We start from the raw sequence: 24,209 nt of genomic DNA, 5'->3' as shown, positions 1-24,209 counted from the left end.
GAGAGAGACATTTTATGGTTGTATCAGTGTTTTATTCTTGAAATGACAGAGCTGTTGGTGAGGCTGTTAATGTCACTATGTGATGTTACAGACAGCCTTTCGTGAATAATTTAGACATAGAATTAAAAAAAAGCATCAGATTATAGCCAAAACAGCAGCAATGCATCATTTACATATGTCTACAACTATGAATTAGTTAATGCCGAATATAATGTCTTTCTTATTGCAAACACATTACTCAGCTATAAGAACAGCTAAGGTGAGAACTAATTATCATGTACCTTCCCACCGTAGCTCCTCAGCTCTCTGTTCCTCCTGTCACTCAACTTGAGCGGGCGGTCCAAAGAGCTGGCATCATACCCCTCAACAGTTCTGTCCAGAATATGGTTGCAAAAAAGCAAGAAGGCAGCTCCTGTAACTGCAGTTCAGTGGCTTCAATTCTTAATAATGGCAGGACGTGGGGACACATTGTCCATCTTTACATACATGTATATACAGTATATGGTCAGAAAGGTCACAAGCAATGGATGAGAGCTGCAGTAGCTAATGATGAGAGAGTAAATTGTTATCACCAGTGGCAACAAGAAACAATGAGATTGGAAGAATGGATGCTTCATCACTAGTACAAACCCACTCAGCAGTAAAGAGGAGCTGTTAGACGTTGATGGAGGGGGGGTGAAAACCTGAAGGTTGTTTTATACACACACACACACACACCTACACACACACACACACACACACACACACACACACACACACACACACACACACACACACACACACCATGAACCCATATTTAAGGTTGACATCCATCCTGGACTGGACTATTTTCAGGGCTGAGACATATGATGCTCTAAAATAATGTTTGAGTGTGACCAAACTGTGCTGTTCCAGTTTAACATGTGTTCTTTGAGTCTGTGTCATGGGAGACTTTTACACATTCATTTATTACCCCAGTGCATGCTGGGAGGGTTTCTAACACGCTTACCGCCGTGATTGGCTGAGTGTTGATCGTGTAATTGAAGGTGTGTTAGGAAACCTCCCAGAATGCCCTGGGGTAACAGACTCATGTCCATAATTCTCACTGTGTGTACTGATGAACATACTAAAGCTGTCATTGTGCTCCATGATGTTCCCGCTGTTGCCTCTTTCTCTAAGAAATGAGATATTTACAGTGAATGTGCTCAAGTTCGAGTGAAGCTGGTATATGATTGGTGACATTAGTCACTAAAGGCACACTTTATATGAATTGATTCTAATTGATTGATTCTCAAAGTTCTAATTTCTCTAAATCCATCTTTACAAAAAGCCAAGTTTGCCCTTTGTCCTATATCAGTCACTTTGAAAGCCGTTAACACAAAACGTGCATTATTCATGAAGCTGAACCTTTCATTGGCTGCTGCTGTGAGCCAATGAGAACGCAGCCTAATGAATAATACATATTATCTCCAACTTCAGATGCAGCCACAAAATGCCAACCACTGGAAATGTAAGAATGTTTTTCATATCGTATGCTCTCAAATTGAAAAAATATGCTTTTGATTTAAGAGGGTTTAGTAGTTTTTCAGTGATCTGTGAACTGGAATCCGATCCTGAATGGGAAGGGAAACAACCTGACACTGAAACAATTGAGACTTAAACCGGATGCTTTGGTAGGATCTGTCCGAGGGTCATTTAGGGGCGTGTCTTTGTATCCATAGTGTGATGTCATAGTGGGAGCAACACTGCTCACTCTCTAGGCTACTCTCCTTTCGGCTTATCCCGTGAGTTCAGGGTCGCCACAGCGGATCATTGTCTGCATGTTGATTTGGCACTGTTTTTACGCCGGATGCCCTTCCTGACGCAACCCTCCCCAATTTCTACCGGGCTTGGACCGGCACTGCACAGCTGGGGAGGGGAATGGGCTGTTAGGGGATCAGTGTCTTGCCCAGGGACACAAAAGGTTTAACAACCCAAAAACATTTCAGTATTAAAACAGTGGGTTTCTTTGAAATGAAATGTTCCACAAAAAAAATACTAAACTTCGTGGTTTATCTTTGGTCTTGGAAATGAATTAAAACACAAATGTACCTCAATTATGAAACAGATAATATAGACTTGTATTATATAGTTTAACGCCTATAGTTGAAAGAGTTTTTTTACATTTCTAGTGTTTCCTTCTTTGACAAGGCACCATTGTAATTAACATCTACTTTAGAGATTTTACTTATAAACTGTGCAGATTATAGCATTAGACAATCCTGTGCGCTGTTCTAGTACTATGCAAAGTGGATGCAAAAACTCACTGTGAATCTAGGTGTATGAACTATACAAGTATTGTTGACACTGTGGTTTGATATGAAAATGGCTTAAATTCAAAAAAGACCACCAGGTTCAGATTTACTTTGAAAAATATGTTTCCGCCCGGTTTCGAACCGGGGACCTTTCGCGTGTTAGGCGAACGTGATAACCACTACACTACGGAAACGGGCTCACAAAACATTTGTTCACCGCTAGAGGAAGAGGTTTCCCAAAACCACAGGAGTCGTTTAGACTTTATAAGTGGGTCTTAGATAGACGTGAGGAACGTTTACGGGTCAGGGTCTCTACCGTTTTCCTGCTTGTCACAGTGTCCCCACACGTGAGGACCACGGTTTCAAGGCCTGCTTCTGTTTAGAACACGGTCTTGAAAGTTCACATCGGACTAACTAAACTTCAGAGTGAGTCTGGAGTCTTTTTTTTCTATTTAGGTTGAAAAACAGCACATTGGAGTTTCCATTATTTTCCATTATTGTTTTTCTAATTCAAATTAATAACATTCTCGGCTTGTACACAGTGTATTGTCGGCAGGATGACAGTTTAGGTGAAATATAAAAGTTACACTCAAGATATTAAAAGACAACCCGATAAACCATAGACTCCATAGACTCCAGAAGCTTAAATATTTGCTTGTACATATTAAAAATAACCTTTCATCAGTAGCTTGACCTGAAAGTGACCAATAATGAACGAGTTCCACAAACGTCCACATTTCTGGTGACAACGTGTGATCTGAAACCCTCATGTCACAGGCGATCTTAGGAACTTACTGACCTAACAAGCATTAAAGAGCGTGGTGATCCACCAGACTGAATATTGCCACATTTGTATTAAAAAATAAAAATCATCAATAGCTAATGAGAATTCCTTCTTAATATAGATGCTATTGACATGTTAGAATATTTGTATTTTTAAACTTTTGGATCTTTAAACTAAAACGTTGAAGCGGTAAATTTTACGGTCAATGTTAATGTAGTGACATTTGACTATTGAGCCAATCAAAACTTAACAATTCTAGTGATTAAGTCCTATCGTTAACAGGAAGTCAGCTCTCTGTCCGAGTGTGTGGCTCTGAAAAGAGCCTTTGGGTTTGGATGGAAGCAGCAGCGGAGCTGGTTACTTGGAGCTGGTGTACTTGGTGACGGCCTTAGTGCCCTCAGACACTGCGTGCTTGGCCAGCTCACCGGGCAGCAGCAGCCTGACCGCGGTCTGGATCTCTCTGGAGGTGATGGTGGAGCGTTTGTTATAGTGAGCCAGACGAGAGGCCTCACCGGCGATGCGCTCGAAGATGTCGCTGACGAACGAGTTCATGATGCTCATGGCCTTGGAGGAGATGCCGGTGTCGGGGTGGACCTGCTTCAGGACCTTGTACACGTAGATGGCGTAACTCTCCCTCCTGGTCTTCCTCTTCTTCTTGCCGCTCTTGGGGGCGCTCTTAGACACGGCTTTCTTGGAGCCTTTCTTCGGGGCTTTTACTGGATCAGGCATGTTGACGTTCTCAAAAACCTCTATGAATTGTGTAACGAACCATTCGACTGTTCTATTTATAGCTGCTTATGCAAATTCAAACTGTGCTGTTGCTCGCACAGGATTGGCTGAGCTTTAAACGTGACTGAGGATGCGCAAAAGGAAAACATTCTTTCCCTCCAGAATTAGTTCCTGCCATTCTGATCATTTTTATTTCAGAATGTGCAGATTTTATATGTAAAGTTTTCATTCTGAGATTAGGACCTGGACGCTTATGTGGGATTCTAATGTCATTTAAATTACTTAGAATTGTAATATTTCTAAATCTTCACCTGCCCTCGTTTTCATATTAATTTTTCATACGCAACAATTACACAGCAGCGTCAATAATTAAAGTAAAGCCTCAGAACCACATTTCTCCCCAGAGTAGTAATAATTCCTTATAGACTAGATTTGTCCTTGATTTCTGAAGGTTTACATATGTAGCAGGAAGAGTTTTTGAGTCAATTCACTGGCAACTGGACTTGTTTGTGCTTTCACCTCATCACTACGTGCAGTGAGACCTGCAAACTAAACTAAATCATATGACTTACTTTAAAGTCATACCAGGTAGGTTCTGAGATTTTCTTTATTTTCTTGTTTGGTTTAACTTGTAACTAGGGTTGATAAACATTTGAAGCAAATTGGTTTCACTGGTAAAAGTAGCACATGATGCTTCAAACAGGAGTCTTTAGATTATGTGGACAACAACCCTTATATATGAAAAATGACTATTTAACAAACTTTCAGGTGTTTAATTCGCAACTAGTATTTATACAGTTGAACCTCTCTACATATTAGCCTGTAACTGTAGATGATTATAATAAACAGGACTCACTCTTCAGAGACTGTGGGCGGCTCTTAAAAGAGCCTTTGGGTTTTAGTTGTTATCGATCAGGTTTAGCTACCGAAGCCGTACAGAGTACGACCCTGTCTCTTGAGGGCATAGACCACGTCCATGGCGGTCACAGTCTTCCTCTTTGCGTGCTCGGTGTAGGTGACGGCATCACGGATCACGTTCTCCAAGAAAACCTTCAACACACCACGAGTCTCCTCATAGATCAGACCGGAGATTCGCTTGACTCCGCCACGTCGAGCCAAACGGCGGATAGCGGGTTTGGTAATTCCCTGGATGTTATCACGGAGAACTTTCCGGTGTCGCTTTGCGCCTCCTTTCCCGAGTCCTTTGCCTCCTTTTCCTCTTCCGCTCATCGTGAGTCTGTTTCCTTTGTTCCGACAAAAACGAATGTGAAGCTTTGACGGAGACAGTCGGTATTTCCATCTTCTCTGCGGACGTATTAGAGCACAGGGGCGGGAGCATCAGTGGGTGGAGCCAAAGTCAGCAGCAGTCAGCACAAAGAGCAAATTCTTCACTTGAAAAAAAGGGTTAAAAACTTTCCTTCCGTAATTAATTCCCACGTACAACCAACAGAATTCTTGTTGTTAGAGGAAGTAGTGGAAGTTTGTGTAGAACTGTGCATAAGTCTTAGTCTCTAGATGTTCTGATAATTATGGCCTATGATCTGTATTCGTGACCCAAATAAGAACGAAACTGTTCCATTTCTCAATGTTTTTGGTGGAAGAGGAAAAATAATAATTTGGATTTTCATTCTAGTTTAGTAGTTTTTGTTTTATGACTCTGTTCTATAACTTTTACGTGATTCTAATTTCTTGATTCGTCCAGTTTCATCGACAACAATCCTTATTAAAATGAGAGTCTGGTTCTGGTCTCAGCTGATCCACACTCCTTTAGTGATGTCCTGCTATAGTTTAGCTCATCAAGTTATTGACAGTTACGATAACCACAAAGACCTACTAAAGATCACGGCTGCAATTTATTTTTAGAGTTTAGTGGATGACAACAGTCCCTGGGCCCATCTTCACCCTTTTTTGTAGAGTATCAGTGATACTTGGTAGTGAAACTCATCACTGTAAATATAAAATCATCACTTTATGAAGCTCTGCTGACAAAGTGTGCCACTTTTACCAGTCTGCATAAGCATACTGCATATTAGTACAGTCTCCAATGCCCTTATTCTATAGTTGAATTGTAATTGTATATTTTTATATTTATGTGATCTAGATCTTAGGCTCCACTGTTAGAACTACCTGTAAGCATCATGGATCCGAGAGAAATACCATTTCAGTTCCCTGCATGTATGTACTGTACATGCGGAAGAACTGACAAAGCTTGACATGACTTAATCCTCAGTGTTTTCCTCCAATTTGTACTGAGCCAATAGTTTTCTACGAAAAACTTTCATGGCATTAGTGATATTAAGCTTCTTCTATTAAACTTCATATGATTTGTGATTTTGCGTTCACTTTTTGAAGGTTGAAATTTGTGTGTCCAATTTTTCCACTGACACCTTCAGGTGTTTAAAGTGTGACACTGATGTTCGTTTTTCCAGAAGCTGAGGAGGAAAAATAAAATGGGATTATTCAGCAACACCTCATGTTTCACTGTGACTTTGTATTGTTGTATATATTTTGCAGAGATATTAAAGATCGTAATTAAATAAGGAAGAAGCTCTTTGCTGAAGATGTGTTGGCTCTTAAAAGAGCCTTTGTTGAGAGAGTGAGGCCGAGCTCCGCTCACTTCTTCTTGGGAGCGGCTTTCTTGGCTTTGGGCTTGGCCACCTTCTTAGCGGGGGCCTTCTTGGCGGCCGGGGCCTTTTTGGCCGCCGGGGCCTTCTTCAGCACCTTCTTTGGGCTCTTGGCGGCTTTCTTGGGGCTCTTTGTTGCCTTCTTGGGGGCCGCTGCGGGCTTCTTGACCTTCTTGGGGGATTTCTTAGCGGCTGCTGCTTTAGGCTTTTTAGCGGCTGCGGGTTTCTTGGCGGCGGCGGGCTTCTTGGCTTTAGGAGCCGCTTTCTTGACCGGCTTCTTGGCTTTGGCTTCGGGCTTCTTGTTGATCTTGAAGGATCCGGAGGCTCCGGTGCCCTTGGTCTGGAGTAGGGTTCCCTTGGTGACCAGGTTCTTGATGGCGGTCTTGACGCGGGCTTTGTTCTTGTCCACATCGTAGCCTCCGGCAGCCAGAGACTTCTTGAGGGCGGCAGCGGACACGCCGCTCCGCTCCTTGGACGCGGCCACGGCCTGAACGATGAGCTCGCCCACGCTGGGCCCGCTCTTCTTGGGCTTGGTGGCCTTCTTTTTGACGGCTTTGGCCGGAGCAGGGGCCGGAGCTGCAGCTGGAGCGACTTCTGCCATGTTGTCGTGTCACTTGTTTCCTCTGACGAGTTTAGGAAATCTCGGGGCGGGAGCTGCACTTAAACACAACATGAGAACCGTGGAGACTCAAGCAGTCCGGGCTCCTCTGGGTGCTGTGAACACCGGGACACTTGTGTTTTCTCTGCACCGACAAAAGTGCTAAAAATCCCCGGAGGAGAAGCGCTGAAGGCTGCAGGTGAAGGGAGCTGAGAGCGGAAACGTGTCTCTTCAGATCCGGATCATGTGGAGTCTGGATGCTCGCTGCATTTTGTATGTAGAACCTCCAAACTTTAATTCCCCATCGTTTTGAGCAGCGCTTCTCTCCTCAATTCTCTCCTGGTTAAAAACCAGTCTAAACGCCAGCAGCAGAGGTTTTCCCGGTGGTCCACGTTTGTTAAGGGATTCAAAGTAAAACCAACAGTCTGCCGATGATCAGTTTGTAAAAACTGGAGCTTCTCTGCTCGCAGCAAACACACTGATGGAGGCCTCGCTTCATGGTGCAGTTCAGCTTCCACAGGAGTCTCCACTGATATGAACATGAGTGAAAACTCCAGACAATATGTCCCACATACAAACACTGTGTTTCCATTTATGGACATAGTCACATACTGACTGTAATGTGAAGACCAGCTGTAACCGTTTGTCTTGCTGGTCTCTGCTCATCCCACACACATACCAGTGCTTAACAAAACCAGTTCCCATTGACTGTTGCACTAAAAAACTACAGGCAACAAACAGTCTCATTAGTAGATGTGCGGTGAGACTGGGTTGTCACTGAATTAAAAATTGTAATTCATGAATTTGGGGTCAATTTCATATCCAGAAAGAAAAGTGCAGATAGAGCAGATTTGAAACATCATTGTTTTAGTACTAGTTTATCTTAAACATGTAATATTTAAAATATCTGTTCTGAAAAAAAACATTCCTACAGAAACATTAGTTTACCCTGTTATAGACAAACTGGGTCAATTAGTCAACAAATGTCTCTTTAATGGCTTTATTTGATCCACATGGCAGTGGAGACTAGGATTATACCATTAGTGAAGAAGGTAGTGATGTGTCATGAGCAAAAGATGCGGCTCTGAGAGCCGATGCTTTGTAGTGAATCAGCCGGCTCGCATCGAGTGAGAGCCGGCTCCCAGTTTTTTCCTTTCGCTACTTACCTCAGTGCTCAACCTGATCTCTGCTTACGGCAGAACTTTGTTTTGATTGGTCAGCAATGGCATCGCGGCCAGTCAGATGTGAGGATATGGGACTGCAAGTTAACTGTCTGTCAGATAGCGATGAGGAGAGTGTGTACTGTTGGTGTAGTTGAAACTATGAGTGACACCCGAATGAGAAGCAGCATCTGGCTCCAGTTTAAAGACAATGGAAACAGCAAAGCAGAGTGTGTTCACTGCAAGATGAAAATTACTTTAAGAGCAGGTTCCACCACAAACCTGCAAAGACATATGAGAACTGTCCATTCTATAGTGCAGTTAGAGGGCAAGCTAGCACACATCTACAATCCTGGTGTGTATCATCCCATAAAAACAGCAAGTGAAGCAGCATCTACAGGCTTCCCCACACATGCAGGTATAACCTCTACTACTGTAACTCAAAGCAAAATAAGCCAGTTTATACCAAAAGTGATGACCCCATCCAAACAGCACAGTATTGATGAAGAGTTGGCTAAAATCATAGCTACTGATTTCCAACCCTTTTCCATTGTGGAGGACAGAGGTTTTAAAAGTTTTGTCAAAACTTTAAATCCCACATTCTCTACTCAGTAGAAAAAACATTGTCCGAAAACAACAATACCTAAACTATATGTCACAGAAGACGCATTATGGCAAGAAAGGGTGAAAAAAGCTCCATCAGTTTGCCTGACAACTGACTGCTGGACCTCCAGAACCACCTGCTCTTTTATGGCTGTCACTTGCCATTTCATTGATAATTACAAGATGACATCTGTCCTTCTGGACTGATTTGAGTTCACAGATAGACACACTGCAGAAAACCTGGCAGAGGAGCTAGTAAGAGTGGCAAGTAGAGGACAAAGTGGTGCTGTGTGAGCAACTGTGCTCTGTGGATTTATTTGCTGTTTTGTTGTTAATTTGTGCAATAAAAAGTTTGATTAAATATTAAACAAAAAAATGGTTTTGTAACAGAATAAATGCACAAAATCAGGCAATTACAAGGATTCTCATAAAAACACTGCACAAACAAACCATGAGGTTTTGCAAAGTTATGGTAAAATAAAGGCCTATAAAACAATCCTAAATTAAAAGCCGCTCAGGAGTCGAAAGAGCCGAACTTCCCATCACTAGAAGAAGGAAGGGGGCAGAAATCTCAGATCAGCCAGGCGGAGTAGATTAATTATTTGTATTGATTTGTATTATTGTATTTATTTTAAGTTGCTCTATATACTGTGTAGTAGAGGTGGTTTTATATTTTACCACATCGCATAAATTTAAATCTAGATTTTGATTCTCTAATAAAAACATTGAAGTTAAGAATCAAAAAGCCATCATGAAGGCTGTGCTCTCTGTTCGAGTGTGTGGCTCTGAAAAGAGCCTTTGGGTTTGGATGGAAGCAGCAGCGGAGCTGGTTACTTGGAGCTGGTGTACTTGGTGACGGCCTTGGTGCCCTCGGACACGGCGTGCTTGGCCAGCTCACCGGGCAGCAGCAGCCTGACCGCGGTCTGGATCTCTCTGGAGGTGATGGTGGAGCGCTTGTTGTAGTGAGCCAGACGAGAGGACTCGCCGGCGATGCGCTCGAAGATATCGCTGACGAACGAGTTCATGATGCTCATGGCCTTGGAGGAGATGCCGGTGTCGGGGTGGACCTGCTTCAGGACCTTGTACACGTAGATGGCGTAACTCTCCCTCCTGGTCTTCCTCTTCTTCTTGCCGCTCTTGGGGGCGCTCTTAGACACGGCTTTCTTGGAGCCTTTCTTCGGGGCTTTTACTGGATCAGGCATGTTGACGTTCTCAAAAACCTCTATAAAATCTTTAACGAACTATTCGGCTGCTCTACTTATAGCTGCTTATGCAAATTCAAACTGTGCTGTTGCTCGCACAAGATTGGCTGAGTTTTACACTTGACTGAGCATGCGCTGTAGTGTGACGTCTTCTCTTAAAAATTGATTCATTCGGCTGTTTTACATTTCTGAATGTGGAGAATCCACATTTTTGATTTAAGGTTTTAATTCTAGGATTTAGATTTGAACGTATTTCTCAAATTGTATGTAAGATTGTTTTTATTTGATGTTTTATTTGATTATTTTATTTGTTTTTTATAATATAACCTCTTCTTTTCCTTTCAGCTGTTCCCTTTCAGGGGTCTCCACAGCGAATCATGTGCTCCCTGCTCTCACTACAAATCACAATGTCATCTGCAAACATCATACCTGACCAGTCCAGTTTATTGTCCAAGTGGACACCCAGGTATTTGTCTGTCAGTGAGGTAGTCCAAAATCCAGGCAACCGTGGGCGTCTGAATGAGCATTTTCTTTAATTTCTCCCCCAGCAGGACAGGCTAGATTGTGTTAAAAGCACTGGAGAAGTAAATACTACACAAAAAATATGAAAAAGAAAGAATAAATTCAAAGAAAAGGAGAGCAGTTGCAACAGACTGTGGCAGGGCCTGCGCCTGCGCAATGTTAGGTAAATTCCATGTTCACAAGTCCAAATTTTCCAAATCCCTCCCATTTTGTTTTTAAAAATAGATCAATATTTTAAAACTGTTAAACTTTTACAAAAGACAAAATCTCATCAAATAATTTAACTTTTTGAAAAGATATTTAGCAAAACTTGTTAATTTTTAATTTACATGTTTTAATTATTTATGTATTTTTTTGTTTCTTTCCCTCATTTTTTACACTTAATTGATGTTTTCAAAAACATATTTCTTTCTATATTCAAATGTAATGTTTTGTCTAAATCTGTTTCTGTGTGCAAAACGTACAATTGAATGTCATGGATATTTGATTGTTCATCACCGTGTTCAAAATAGATTGTCAATAAAGAATACATTTCTCTCCTAACTGTAGTTAACATATTACAGTTGGAACCATGTTTCTAGCTGTAAGCGTGTAGGACTAGTAGCAAAACAACTAACATACACATGCTGATATCTGACCACACGGTGGCGCTATAGAGCCCAGGCTGTAACATGTGAAGCACGTCATCATGGGGCAGCAGTACACAAAGCTTCATCATGCTACCATGTGTAGTTTTTGAGATATTGCAGTTTAAACATCACTCCCATAGACTTTCCATTCAAAATAAAATCATATTAATATTATAATTATAATAATTATTATAATAATTACAGTATATTAGTTGTCAGCACACAGGGTAATAGCACATCTCTCCCAACCATGCTTAACATGGAACCATGTTTGTAGCTGTTAGCATTTAGGACTTTAGCATTTAGCATGCCGAAAAACGTACGGAAGAATCCGTAATAATAATAATAATAATAATTATAGTAATAAAATTAAATACCGCAAACAACAACAACTAAATATTAGTACTCCAATAAATGTACCTGAAATACGGTCTGATCTGTGGTTCACACTCCTCAGCAGAAGGCGGCGCTGTCGCAGCGATTACCAAACGCCGTTAAAAACAGAGAAGAAGAAGTAAATCGAAATAAGTAAAAATAAAATCATGGCGAATATAATTGCAGCCATTTTCCATCATCCCAGGGATTAAAACCGTTCCTCGCCATGTTGCTACGGTGAGTAACGTCCCTCCAACTTGTTCTTATCCTAATGCTAACGGCTGCTAACGTTAGCATGTGGCTGCTGCTAAGTTTCAAACACACACGATTTTAGGTAGAAAGGACATTTATTACCTTGAATGTAGAACTGAGCCGCAAAATTCGTCAGCGACTGTTGGTGCCGATCAGGAGCATCTGTGTTGTTTACAACGTTGCTATTAGCTCAGTTAGTAAAACCTGACAAGCCCGAGAAAGTTCCAATGTTTACACGGAACTCCGTTTCGAAATTATGTAATTTAAAATGTACAAGAACAACAAAACATCACAAGTACAAATTACGTCTCTCCTCTAAATAAACGAATACCTCTCCCAATTTCGGCATATAAATCGTACATAGAAATAATAGTTTAAACCTACGTTTTAATACTAAACTCACTCAATAAAAAAATCATATTGGGTCACACAATAATGAAGAGTGAAAAAAACAACAGGTGAATATGCTGAGGAACTGAAAATACTATTAGAGCATGTAAACTAAACTTAAAACAGGCTAAAAAGATGAAAAACAGCTGAAAGTCTCATTAGAAAACAGTGCTATGTTAAATTACACTGCATTTGCTCTTATAAATGTCTTAAATGTAACACATATCACCAGAGGTCATCATAGGGTCTAACAGGATTTAGAAAGTGAATCTGGTGCAGTTGTTTCCTGTAGCTTTAACCTTTGACTTCTCTCTAGACTAATATGGATGAAGTGAACGTGGTCTGTCTTCTTGTGGGGAGATGTCTAGATGCCTGCAGTGTGTTGCTCGACCTGCTCATCAGGACGTCCATGTTGCTGCTCCGCTTCCTGTCCGATGTGAGCTTTTCCCTCCACGGCACGCTGGTTGATTTCTGGAACTGTGCTCTCTTCTCCTTCCTCACTGCCACTGAGGCCATATCCAGCACCGCCCATGGAGCCCTGGAGGTTGTGGACGGCTGGCTTCAGATAATGGGAGGAGTGTTTGAGGGTTTCAAGATGGTCGGACACCTCATTTGTCACGTGGCTTGGCGCACCAAAGACGTGCTGCACCGTGGACTTATTTCAGGGAGCTGCATCGTGCGGCAGACGTGTGAAGGCATCTGCATCGTTCTTAGTCTTGTTCTGTACTTTGTCAACACGTTGGTAAATGTCGCTCTTATCAGCACACAGAACTGCCTGACAGTGGTGGCAAGCATCTGGGAGGCAGTGGCGGACCCTGTGCACAGACTTGTGGAGCTGGCTCTGACCTTGCTCACCTTCCTGTACAGCTGTCTGGTCGGCGCCACCGTGTTGTTGTGGACTTCCTGCCAGCTGCTGCTGGACTTCCTTGGGGCGCTAGGATGTGGCTTCATCACTGTTTTCACGTTTGACCCCCTCGGTCTTCTCATTGCAGCGGCCATTGTCTTGGTGACTTTGCTGTTTCTAAACCTCAGGCTTCGTGTCCTCGCTGGGCAGCTGAGTTTTCGTTTGGTCAGGGCTCTGCTGGGAGCCGGTAGTATACAGGCCACCATTCATGGGCTGTACACAGCAGCATTAGAATCTGCTCTGGTCCGTCAGGTAGACCACACCAGGACAGTGCAGCACATGAGCCCAACGGGGCTCCCACAGACAGGCACGGGTGGTTTTTTAAGTGAGAACCAGCTTCCCCTCAATGAACTGAGCAACCCAGACTCTGTGTCACTTCCTGCTCGGCAGAAAACGTTAAACAGCAGCAGCAAAAGAGCAGGTATGTCGGCTCCAACTGATGGGGAGCTGCTTAGCCTGCTGAAAGAGCAGGAGGAGCGGAAGAAGTGTGTCATCTGTCAGGACTTGACCAAGACGGTGCTGCTGCTTCCCTGCCGACACCTCTGTCTCTGCCGGCACTGTGCCAACATCCTGACCCAGCAGCAACCCATCCAGCAGCGCTGCTGTCCACTTTGCCGCCAGAACATCACACAGACCATGGATGTGTTTCTCTGAAGCTTGATTTATAATCCTGGCAAATCTACTTCGTAGGTGGACCCCACGCTGAACCCTGAATTGCACCTCTCAGAAATGTAACTATGCCTCATAGCGACGTAGACCACAACAACTGTGACTGATCCACTTGGTCCTTCTGCCTCGGTCAGGTGAGGTGTTTAATGGAGGCCAGATGTCTTGACATCCTCATCTACTCAGTTTTAGCCACTACTGTTTGCAGGTAACCAAAAACTCTCCGCTTCTATTACATTGGTCGAATGACTGAGGAAAAACATGAAATAAACAGGTGAAACTACAATATCCATTAAAAAAAAAAAATCAAGCAGCTGTATTTCAACTCTGATATTTTTCAGTTGGTCTGTAACTGGAAGATTTTTTTATTTTTAACTTTTTTTTTTTTTTTACCTGTGGTAAATCATCTACATCTGCATCTTTGATGAAAATCTCAAAACTACCCCTCTCAACTTCTCAGTGCTGAACACAGTCAAATGTTTATTTCTTTTTACTGACTGAAACTTCACATATTTAGTATCAGAGAATATGAGAGTTTAATGAGTTTTGTTGAAAATTACTCAGTCAAATTGATTTTATCTCAAAGTGCCAAATTCTTTGACTTGTTTACTTGGTTTAACTCTAAAGTCTTGAACTTGTTGCTGTATTTTCTTCATTTGTAAAGAAAAGGTTAAATCATATTTAGAATCCCCAAAACAAATATATCTAAACATTATTGTTGCCACTGTAACTTCTGCGTCGTATTTGTGCTAAAAAGATTCCAGCAAATACTCATCCACCTTTTACAGGTTTATGATATGAAAACTTTTCCATGAGTCTTTGGACTGCAAGTAACAAATATCAAAACCTCATAATGAGGTGTTCAGCATAAGACAAAATGGTTATTATTTACATTAATAAACTGCTTTGATATGATTACAACTACATTACAATCAGTTCTTAAAAAATTGTATCCTGCGTACAAAAGCTAAAAAAAAAATCGTTATGATCAAATTGGTATTAACAATGTGTTTTTTCATTTCTGACTTTCAGCTATGTTTTATTATTTGAAAAGAAGATGCATGTTAAACTCCAGGTTATTAGTCAATGAATTAAGTTGCAACAATATAGATAAATGCCAAAGATGTATTGGTTTCTGCTACTCAGATGCTTTTCAGGATTGTAGTTTCCGATGCTAAAATGAATATTGTTTGTCTTTTAGGCTGCTGGTCGTACAATGAGCAACTTTAATATGTTGAATGGTGACAAAAATGTTTGTCAGTTTTCAGACGTAACCATAATCATCAAATCAATAATATTTGATAATAAAAAGATAATTGTTGCTCTTACACATTATTATTTTATAAAGCCATGTAATTATTGTTTTCTACATTTCAGGAACAGTTTAATTTTTCCAGATAGATCTTGTTTATAAATGTTTGCCTTATTCATAGATGTTCCAGTTGCACTGGCTGCTCTAGTTATGGTGGAAACAGATACTGAGACGTATTTACCCTCTTTAATCTTTAAGCCTGGAAACATGTTTATCTTCCGTAAATGCCAAAATGACAGAGAAGCTCTAAATCTAAATTTCTAACAAGTGGTGCAGGTAACTTTACATGAAAAATGTGCATGTGCAAGCATGATGATTTGTTCCAAAGGCTTAAATTGTTTTTTTGTACGGTTTGTTTTTTCCCTCTTTTCTATTGTAAACAAAAAAGAGAAAACGTGTCAAAAAGTAAAGACTACAAATCTGCTCAAAGTGTTAAAGTTTTATGATTTGAAACAATTTCCTACCTAACATATCTATTAGTAGATGGTACTGCTGAGGGGAAAAAGGTTGAGGAAACTGCAGCAGATAAGAAATTAGCCTTTGTTACTTTTGGTTTTATCTCCAGTGTAACCCCACTTGTAGATATGTAGATTTACAAATGTTGTGTATGTAATGTATGTTATGTATGAATGCACATGATCCAGGTAATCAGGACTGGGTAGGGCAGGGAGGACCTCTCTTTTTGACTGTAGCAGTGTGACACCCTGTATGCTGACCTTTGTTCCACTCTTCCCCCTAATTTTTTTACCAATTTCCAAACTAATATGAGTGATATAATATTATAGTTAGAATATAGTAAGATGTCCTCATTCACCAAAAAACAAATTAAAGGAAAACCCGTCACTTCATGTTACAGGAGGAGGATCCTTATCAATTTCAGTTCTTTATCTGGTTGCACTAATCATAGAAATGATAAAGTAATTGTTGGTGAATCATTCTAACACCTCACTTTTCCTGCAAATATGCTAATGTTTTTATTTGACTGATTAATGCTGCAAATGTGGGTAATTCTTGTTCTTCTGCCAGAAAACTCCTCCCAATACCCCAAGATGATTTCTTTGCTGTGTATTGGTTTGTAATAAGTTACAGTTAAAATTACATTTAAAACCTGAATGGCCTTCTTATTATTGCAGGGCTCCATCTATTTGTGGATTCACAGATCCTGATATACTGAGTTTGCTGTAAAGCTCTGTGCTTCAGCTCCCAGGACAGAACAGGACAGAACCTGCCATCTGCTGGTTTCTACTGGAACATGTCGAGCCTGGTCCAAGAAGCATTTGTGTTTATTTGATTGTTTTGTGCATTGTGAGCAGCTAACCAGGGAAGCTCCTCCAATCACACTTTTTCTCACTGCAATAACATTTCCAATTCTATGTTTCCAACTTCTTAAATCACAGAAACCATTTAGCAAAGTTTAGGGGTTACTTGTCCTATTTCATTACCTGTTCAGGCTTTTAACCATTGAGGATGATCACACCACTCTTGTGTTAAGAATCATTCTTCAAACACTCTTTTGTTATGTATGTGTATCGACGTACGCAAACAGTTTGTGATCTCGGGTTTGTTGTTTGTCTTTTTACGTCACATGGTTCAAGAATCCACATGAATGTAACATTAAATATTTGTGGCTAAAATCATTTGTTGAGAGCTGAAATGATCTGCTCTGTTTCGTCAGGATCGTGAAAACGGATCAGCTCATGTTTTGATTCACGTGGTAGTCTACCATTCACGTGTTCACTGGTTATCAATCTCCTCTTCTCCTCATGAATAACCAAACACTGCTCTGCTTGTGTTTGTTGACTTAAGTGACTTCCTGATCTTTAGCCTATTTCTGCTGTGATATATAAAGGTCCCTCAGTTTTGAGCAAAGGACACAGTTCAACTGCAAAGCTTCAGTGTGAGAATGAAGATCTCTTTGGTTTTCTTGCTGCTGTTACTCGTCCGCTCTGTCTCCACAGATCAGCCTCAGATGGACATAGACAGTGAAATTAATGCAAAGCAGACTTTTTACCAACATCCCTGTCTGCAGGACGTCCACGCTGTGCTGAGGGAGCTGACAGCCTCGTTGGCCAAACTGAAGGTGGAGATGATGTTTTTACAGAGAGACAGTCAAGGTCCAGTATAAATTAAACTAAGTAACTCTGCATTTTCTTTTGGCCTTGTTTGCTAAATCAGAATTTTAATTGCACAGACATTTAGTGATTTCCAAACAAACTGATGATGCTTTAAATTTTCATTAGATTTTTTAATTTTTTTTTTTCTTCAGCACAAGCAGCGAAACTGAAAGAGCTGGAGGAACAGCAAATTGAAGTGTTGAGGCAAAAGACTGAAGTTGAGGAGCAGAAAATTGAGGTGGAGAAGCAGAGAACTGAGGTGAACAAGCTGAAACAACAGCTTCAAGGTGAGATGCTGCTTAGCTCAGCAAAAATGGACAATCAGTGTTAAGCACTAACTAACCAAAAATATGTTAATATGAGGACATGACAAACCCACATAATTCACTAAAAACTATTTTCACACACATACACACCAAACTACCTGCGACGGGCTCTGCAGGCTCAGATTGCTGCAGTAACACTAAGCAGGAGTGTGACACAGGACTTCTGCCCAGCACAGCCAGCATTGTCCCAGTGCCCTGATTTTACCAGTACAAGCAGATTTGAGCATCAGTATTCAGTGATCCTTAATAAACTCATCAGAGAAAAAAGGACTAACTTTTCAGTTAAGACACATTCAGTGCAGTCGTAAGCTTTTCCTCACAGTAAACCTGAGTTCATATATCATATGTAGTTGTGTATATAATGAAATTATCTGATAATTGCTTTGATGTTTACATACTTTACTTTTGCAAATACCTTCTGGTTTAAAGTTGGATTTGTGCTCGCTGCAGAAAGTGTCGCAAAACCCTGAACGCTCACCAATTACATCATGCGTCCATTTGTAAACACCCGAAACAGCATGAAGGCAAATAGAACTAATGTTTTTACTCGGTGAAACTGTGAAGTTTTGCAGAGCTGGAACAAACTCAGGCTCTAACAAGTTAGTGAAAACAGGTAAACCGAACAGTTAAACCATTGTGTGAATGGGCTATGAATGAGGCTAATAAAAAAGGATAGTTTGCTGCCTGCTTCACACGACTTCGTCCAGCATTTCTACAGTGACATCAAGACAGCAGTTCCTGTTTATTTTTGGAAACTTTTAGTGAACTATATTTGCGTGATGCAGGTCAGCTGGAAGATGTAGCGATAAACACTTAGAATACTGATGCTTCTAAATTCTACCAGCATTCACAGACACACCTACTGTACACTGTACTACGCTACTGTACTACAGCAGCGTTTCACTGTTGTGGTGGTCTGTGAAGGACAGCTGTTAAAGAATTACACTCCTCTCTCTCAGTGCAGAAGGTGGCTTTCTCAGCCTCTCTGGTGGCTGAAGGCGACATAACTCTGGGACCCTTTGCCACACACATGCCTCTGATCTTCAGACGTGTCGTCACAAATGTGGGACAGGCCTACAACCCAAACTCAGGTACCTAAAGCTTAACACCACATTTCACTTTTCCACTGACATGATTTTCCATTTTAAAGGACCAAAGTTGATGTGTCACAGGTGTGTTCACTGCACCCGTGAGAGGAGTCTACCAGTTCGAGTGGCACATTGGCGTCCATGGAGATGGGTCACATGCCACAGGTGCCGTGTTGGTCAAGAATGCAGAGCTCATTTTTATAGCATATGAGAATCAGTCATCCCACTACGGGACGTCTTCTCAGGGTGCGTCACTGCTTCTCGAGGCCGGAGATGTTGTGGTGTTGCGTCTGTGGCAGGGCACAAAGATATTTGACAATCAAAGCCACCACACAACCTTCAGTGGTCACCTGCTTTTCATGTGCAGCGGAAACACGTCTTGTTTTTCTTCAACTGTGTGATCTTCCCTGCTATGTTCAGATCAGGATCTGCATGAAAACACATGGAATGATTGAACAGGTTGTTAGGACTTTGTAATTCTCTGTAATGTCATTTAAATAATAATAATGCCCAGATGTGTTATAAGCCAGCATATGGGAGAAATCATTTAGTTATGTTGCTGAATATATGGATATGCTTCTCCAGACCATGTGTGATAATATTAACATAAACATTATTACCATGGTAAGAACAGTAAAAGGAGGCTGCAGGCCTCATTGTTTTCTTGCTAACATGCTGTCTCAGTCAGGACGGGAGGGTTAATGCAATTGTTTACTCTTGAAGGTCCACGCCTTCCAAACAAGGACACAGGAAAGTATCAAGGAGACTAGAAAAACCAGTGGTTATGTGATATTTAGCGTTCAAGCTGCTCATTGGCTCCTGTGTGTCACCAGCACATGGAATAACAGCTGCCGAGCGTGATGCAAGGCCTAAAGATGAAGAAGAGTCAAAGCCGTGTGAGGAGATGGAGGTTAGATAGAAAATGTGGGAATGTTCATTTGCAGAAATGTGATTTACCTCTGAATTTAGTTTAAATAGTGAAATCTGTGAAAATTATTGTAAACATGATGTGAATTATTTCTATGTACTTTCTACTGTAAAAGAAAAAAACAGTTCTTTCTGACACTGAAATCCAAACATTTTTTCTCATATCACTTGGCTTTGATGTTTTCTCGTTGACTTAGATTTTTGCTGCCTTTCACCGAGCGCCTGAATGACTAAATAAATGTAATGTTAATGTAATCACAAAGGCTGAGTAGTGGCTCGGTGTACACTCCCCTCCAAAATTATTGGAACGTTGAGGCTAATTCCTTTACTTTTCCTGTACACTACATCAAAAGACGAATATGGGACGAGATCAACATTTCAGCTTTTATTTCCAGGTATTTACAACATAGCATCTTTTGTTTGAACCCACCCAATTTTTTCATGTGAGCAAAAGTATTGGAACAGAAAGACTTAAAATCGATTAAAGCGAATAAAACTTCACATTTCTATTTAGTAGCAAATCCTTTGCTTGTAATAACTGCATTGAGCCTGTGACCCATTGAAGTCAGCAAACTTTTGTATTCTTTTTTTGTGATGATTTTCCAGGCTTTCACGAAGCCTCTTTCAGTTGTGGTTTGTTTTGGGGGGTTACTCCCTTCAGTCTCCTCTTTAGCAGCTAAAATGCCACTTTATAGGTTTCAGTCTAAAACCTTCCTCTTCTTGCCCCTGATAAACATCTTTTTGTGTTTTGGGTCATTATCTTGTGCATGATGAAGGGTCTTCCAATCAGTTTGATTGCATGTTTATTTAAATTGGCAAGCAAAATGTTCATTTTGTTTCTGCCATCATGTGTTACATAATCAATTAAATTAATGAGCCTGTCCCAGAAAAAGCCATGACATGACCTCCACTGTCTAAAGCAAAAACAACAGAATTGGCCTCTCATCCAATACTTTTTGAAGGGAGTGTATACATATATAACAGTTTTCTCCTTTTACACACAAGCTACACAACCTATACCAATCTGGAGCTTTGCATAAAATAAGCAAAGGAAATCAGTGCTTTTTCATTAGTCCTGAGTTTCGGATAAATGTTAAAATTCTCTTTCTTAACAAGTGGCAGCAGAGCTGGATTCTCAGAGATTTCTTAGGGAAACACCTCCCCTCTGATTTAGACAAGTTCTCAGAAACATCTTTGCATCCTCCGGCATTAACAGCTTGTAGTGGTGATGCTCTGTCACGGTCAGTTGAGTTTTCCTCCTAGTGACAAACAAGCTTATACAAGAGCTTTGTCAGCAAATGATCCCCATTGCACCTTGTTTGTATGGTGTGTGTGTGTGTGTGAGAGAGAGAGAGACAGCAGAAAACCACACTGACATTTCTAACACATCTAGTAACTAATGAACCTTTGTGTTGTTTTTCACTCCATATGTAGAGATCGGGATTGTAGGGATGTGGTGGGTTCACATCAGAACAATTCCTAGAAATGTTTACAGAGATTAATCTATCAGTATTAACACTTTGATGTCATAAATAACAGATATAATACATTTACTTTAGATAGTTTAAGTACATGTTCCTGTTTAAAAACATCTGTACTTTTACTTTAGACAGGATTTTTAAATGTTTGTACATCCTAAGATGTACTGCTAACTGATTTGTTTAATACTTGGAGTATAATTCAGCAGCTTTTAACACAACTTTCCATAAACCCTCCAAATGTACCATTTAAACAAAAAATAAAAGTCACTGTTTAAAGCTGTATTTTTTTAAACCGCACCAAACAAATTAAAGGATTGAGTGAATTGGTTTTGTCTTTAAAAATTAGGACGGAACTAAGTTATGAGGAAAAACAGCATAGTAAGCTTTTTGTGTCCTACACTAAGAAGGAAGAAGCAACAGCCTGATAGGGTGAATAAACGAACTGCAGTCGAACTCGTCGATGGAAAACCATGTGGACAACTTGAAGGAAGAAAGACATTTGAGTTGGTTTCATGTCCTCACGACTCCACACACATTTGATGCCGTTGTCTCTTTAGCAACTGGACTGTTAAACACAGCATCAACACACAACGTCAGTACAATGTCCCCCACAGGCCTGGGGGGGGGGTTCAGGTGTATTTCTGATGAGGTCTGGTGCATTGGAAACACAACAGTAGTATTTAGCTACATTACCTGTTTGAAGCAGTTTATTACCAAACATACTGGACTTGGATTTGATATATTTGACAGATGAGGTGCATTTTGTAAGCAGGTTTATTAATGTGTCTATGGTTCAAAAATTCACAATATCTCAAGCTGGGAATTCTGGGAGTTTTGAGGCATTCATGACCATGTTTACCTGCTTCATTGCTTGTAACATTTAGAAACATGACATGAACATGGTGGAACTCACTCATCTAGTTTTTATTATTTAAACCAACAAACCGTCAACCTCAGCCACACGCATGAAGAGTTTTTATACATTATTATATACAAATATGGACGATAGCTGCTGTACTGAGTCAGCACATGTGGAGCTGCTGAGCTCAGCGGAGGAGATGATAAGTATTTGGCAGTAAGAGGTGATCACATCATGTCGGCTCATTAGCTCTGTGTGTTTTACTGAGTGCTGGAACCAGTCAATCAAAACTAAGCTGTGTGTCTTCATGTGCTGACCAGCAGTTTGTCTGTTTGTCCACACACACACACACACACACACACACTTGTGTTTCCATGTCCTCAGAGGACATTACATGGAGTTACATTCATTTCCCAAATAGAAACTAAAGAAAATCTACGTAATGAGGAACCTGGTTTTTGTCCCCAAAAGGAGGTTATGTCGCAACGGCAACGTAAACAGGGGTGTGACCCCACAAGGTTAGTGATATGGCAACACACACGCACACACACACAGTAGGTGTATCCAGGTGGAGGTGACAGAGTATAAATGGACAGGAGACCCTCTGTTCTGCCTCAAACCATCCAGTTTGCAGCTGCTCTACTACTCCGCCTCCTCCTCTTCTTCTTCATCATCATCACAGATTCTTCTCGTCCTCCTCCTCCAACTCTACAGGTGAGACACAGCTCCTCTGCCACACCTGCTCCCCATCTATCTCTTTCTTCAGCCACTGCTCCACCTCCATCACCTATACTTACTTTTACTGCTTTTTCTTTATGTACTCCTGCATCACCTGCTCCGTCCATATCCTCTTCTCCTCTGTGTCCTCTTTCAAATGCTGTATATTTACTTCTATCTGCTTCTCTTTTCCTTTGTCTCATCCTTCCAAATCTCACTGTATTCTCTCAGTTTTTTCCTCTCCTGTTGAGTATTTTTACTAAGTGCAGTATTTATTTAATTAAATACTTTTTGATCACTTTTCTGTGTGTCCAGCTCTCCTCCTGCAGCATGGCAGCGTTGTGGCTCCAGTCGGTCTCTTTGCTGGTTTTACTGGTAGTATCGTGGCCGGGCTCCCAAGCCATGACCCCTCCGCAGCACCTGTGTGGCTCTCACCTGGTCGATGCCCTTTACCTGGTCTGTGGAGACAGAGGCTTCTTCTACAACCCCAGGAGAGACCTAGACTCCCTGCTGGGTGAGACCTCCACCTAAAACCCATTTTCTAATCTCGTTGAGGTTCAGTCTGCTTGAAAAGAAATGACTCTGAACACTGGTGCAAACCAACTTAAACAGCAGATATTTAGTTTTTACTAATCACAGCCTACAGTGTGAGCGTTTTCAGTCACTGATAGAAGGTGTAACAGTTCACCATCATTCACCTTTGCAGTGCTTCGTTTAGCTTCTAATGAATACAAGACTATAACTGAAGCATTTTGTCATATTTTTCAATGACAAATCTATAAATATTTAGAAACGTATTGACAGTATGGTCCCGTCATTTAGGAGCAGACATCCACTCTTCTCCACTAATAGACAGATGAGACAGTTCAGAAGTCTGTGAGAACGGGAAGAAATTTTAACTGAATATATGACATGAATCAGACGAATAGATAATTTACACATATGGAAATTAACAACATCACTTTAAAAATCACCAAATCAAATCAAATTATTAATTGAATTGCTTTATCTCCAAATTGCCTCAGGCGACTTTACAGTCGACTTGATTAAAACAGCCGCTGCCCTCAGAGCCTCAAACCCGCTAAAGAAAAACCTGAAAAAAAGAAAATCTTCAGGAAAAGCAACAAAGCATTTGTAAGTGCAGTCAGCACCAGCAATTACACCCAGCCCCTGGAACAGTAAGTGAGGTGGTCAGTTTGTTAAGTACACATCTAATTCAACCCAATGCCGTTCTGCCGTAAAGGTGACTTTCAGGATACCCACCATCTTTAGCGTACCTAATAAAGTGGCCATTGCATGGCTGTTCAATCTGACCGAGCCGTCTACAAAGGTGTAATAACGTCCGTTCGTTCCACCAGGTTTTCTCCCCCCAAAGGCAAGTGGAGCTGCGGCGGCGGGCGGCGAGAACGAGGTGGCTGAGTTCGCCATCAAGGACGAGATGGAGCTGATGGCGAAGCGAGGCATCGTGGAGCAGTGCTGCCACAAGCCCTGCAACATCTTCGACCTGCAGAACTACTGCAACTGACCAGTGTTTAGCCTGACCCCCACCTCATGCTGTCGTCTCTTGTAAGACGACCTGCTGTTAAATGAAGCGCTGAGACATGAATGAAAATATTATTTTTCTTAGAAAATAAAGTTTTGTGAATTGAAGAAATTTCATGAATTTCGTTTTCA

General features: G+C 41.1%; 7 protein-coding genes and 1 non-coding gene across 9 annotated transcripts; 3 read left to right on the top strand and 5 right to left on the bottom strand.

Moving 5' to 3' along the window:
* Positions 1-703: 703 nt before the first annotated feature.
* On the bottom strand, positions 704-4,410 carry LOC137108302 (histone H2B 1/2-like). Its single transcript, XM_067492712.1, has one exon. The coding sequence runs from the start codon at positions 3,784-3,786 to the stop codon at positions 3,415-3,417; it is 372 nt and encodes a 123-aa protein (XP_067348813.1). The 5' UTR covers positions 3,787-4,410; the 3' UTR covers positions 704-3,414.
* trnav-aac (transfer RNA valine (anticodon AAC)) lies at positions 2,395-2,467 on the bottom strand. Its single transcript has one exon. It is a non-coding gene; the product is annotated as a tRNA-Val (tRNA).
* A 134-nt stretch (positions 4,411-4,544) lies between the features above and the next one.
* On the bottom strand, positions 4,545-5,025 carry LOC137108306 (histone H4). The gene has a single exon (XM_067492717.1). It carries the CDS (start codon positions 5,014-5,016, stop codon positions 4,705-4,707), a length of 312 nt encoding a protein of 103 aa, XP_067348818.1. The 5' UTR covers positions 5,017-5,025; the 3' UTR covers positions 4,545-4,704.
* An 881-nt stretch (positions 5,026-5,906) lies between these two features.
* Positions 5,907-8,515, bottom strand: LOC137108295 (histone H1-like). Its single transcript, XM_067492702.1, has one exon. The coding sequence runs from the start codon at positions 7,009-7,011 to the stop codon at positions 6,400-6,402; it is 612 nt and encodes a 203-aa protein (XP_067348803.1). The 5' UTR covers positions 7,012-8,515; the 3' UTR covers positions 5,907-6,399.
* A 188-nt stretch (positions 8,516-8,703) lies between these two features.
* On the bottom strand, positions 8,704-10,289 carry LOC137108303 (histone H2B 1/2-like). Its single transcript, XM_067492713.1, has one exon. The coding sequence runs from the start codon at positions 9,971-9,973 to the stop codon at positions 9,602-9,604; it is 372 nt and encodes a 123-aa protein (XP_067348814.1). The 5' UTR covers positions 9,974-10,289; the 3' UTR covers positions 8,704-9,601.
* A 1,311-nt stretch (positions 10,290-11,600) lies between these two features.
* On the top strand, positions 11,601-16,290 carry LOC137108271 (E3 ubiquitin-protein ligase RNF26-like). 2 transcript variants are annotated; one of them, XR_010912173.1, is made up of 3 exons: positions 11,601-11,736; positions 12,458-13,848; positions 16,157-16,290. XR_010912173.1 is itself a non-coding variant. In XM_067492666.1 (2 exons), exon 2 carries the CDS (start codon positions 12,464-12,466, stop codon positions 13,697-13,699), a length of 1,236 nt encoding a protein of 411 aa, XP_067348767.1. In that variant the 5' UTR covers positions 11,601-11,736; positions 12,458-12,463; the 3' UTR covers positions 13,700-16,150. The 2 variants fall into 2 exon arrangements, 1 of the variants encoding a protein (XP_067348767.1); XM_067492666.1 differs by lacking the exon at positions 16,157-16,290 and having other exon boundaries at positions 12,458-16,150.
* A 635-nt stretch (positions 16,291-16,925) lies between these two features.
* On the top strand, positions 16,926-19,645 carry LOC137108287 (complement C1q-like protein 2). Its single transcript, XM_067492692.1, has 4 exons — positions 16,926-17,137; positions 17,290-17,424; positions 18,423-18,554; positions 18,636-19,645. The coding sequence occupies exons 1-4, from the start codon at positions 16,927-16,929 to the stop codon at positions 18,950-18,952; spliced, it is 795 nt and encodes a 264-aa protein (XP_067348793.1). The 5' UTR covers position 16,926; the 3' UTR covers positions 18,953-19,645.
* A 2,751-nt stretch (positions 19,646-22,396) lies between these two features.
* Positions 22,397-24,162, top strand: ins (preproinsulin). Its single transcript, XM_067492704.1, has 3 exons — positions 22,397-22,532; positions 22,851-23,049; positions 23,894-24,162. The coding sequence occupies exons 1-3, from the start codon at positions 22,407-22,409 to the stop codon at positions 24,058-24,060; spliced, it is 492 nt and encodes a 163-aa protein (XP_067348805.1). The 5' UTR covers positions 22,397-22,406; the 3' UTR covers positions 24,061-24,162.
* Positions 24,163-24,209: the final 47 nt, after the last annotated feature.

Source organism: Channa argus, chromosome 22, assembly GCF_033026475.1.
Source record: "Channa argus isolate prfri chromosome 22, Channa argus male v1.0, whole genome shotgun sequence".
Classification (NCBI taxonomy): Eukaryota; Metazoa; Chordata; class Actinopteri; order Anabantiformes; family Channidae; genus Channa; species Channa argus.
Note: the sequence above shows the minus strand (reverse complement) of the source record. Positions and strands in the feature narration are given on the sequence as shown.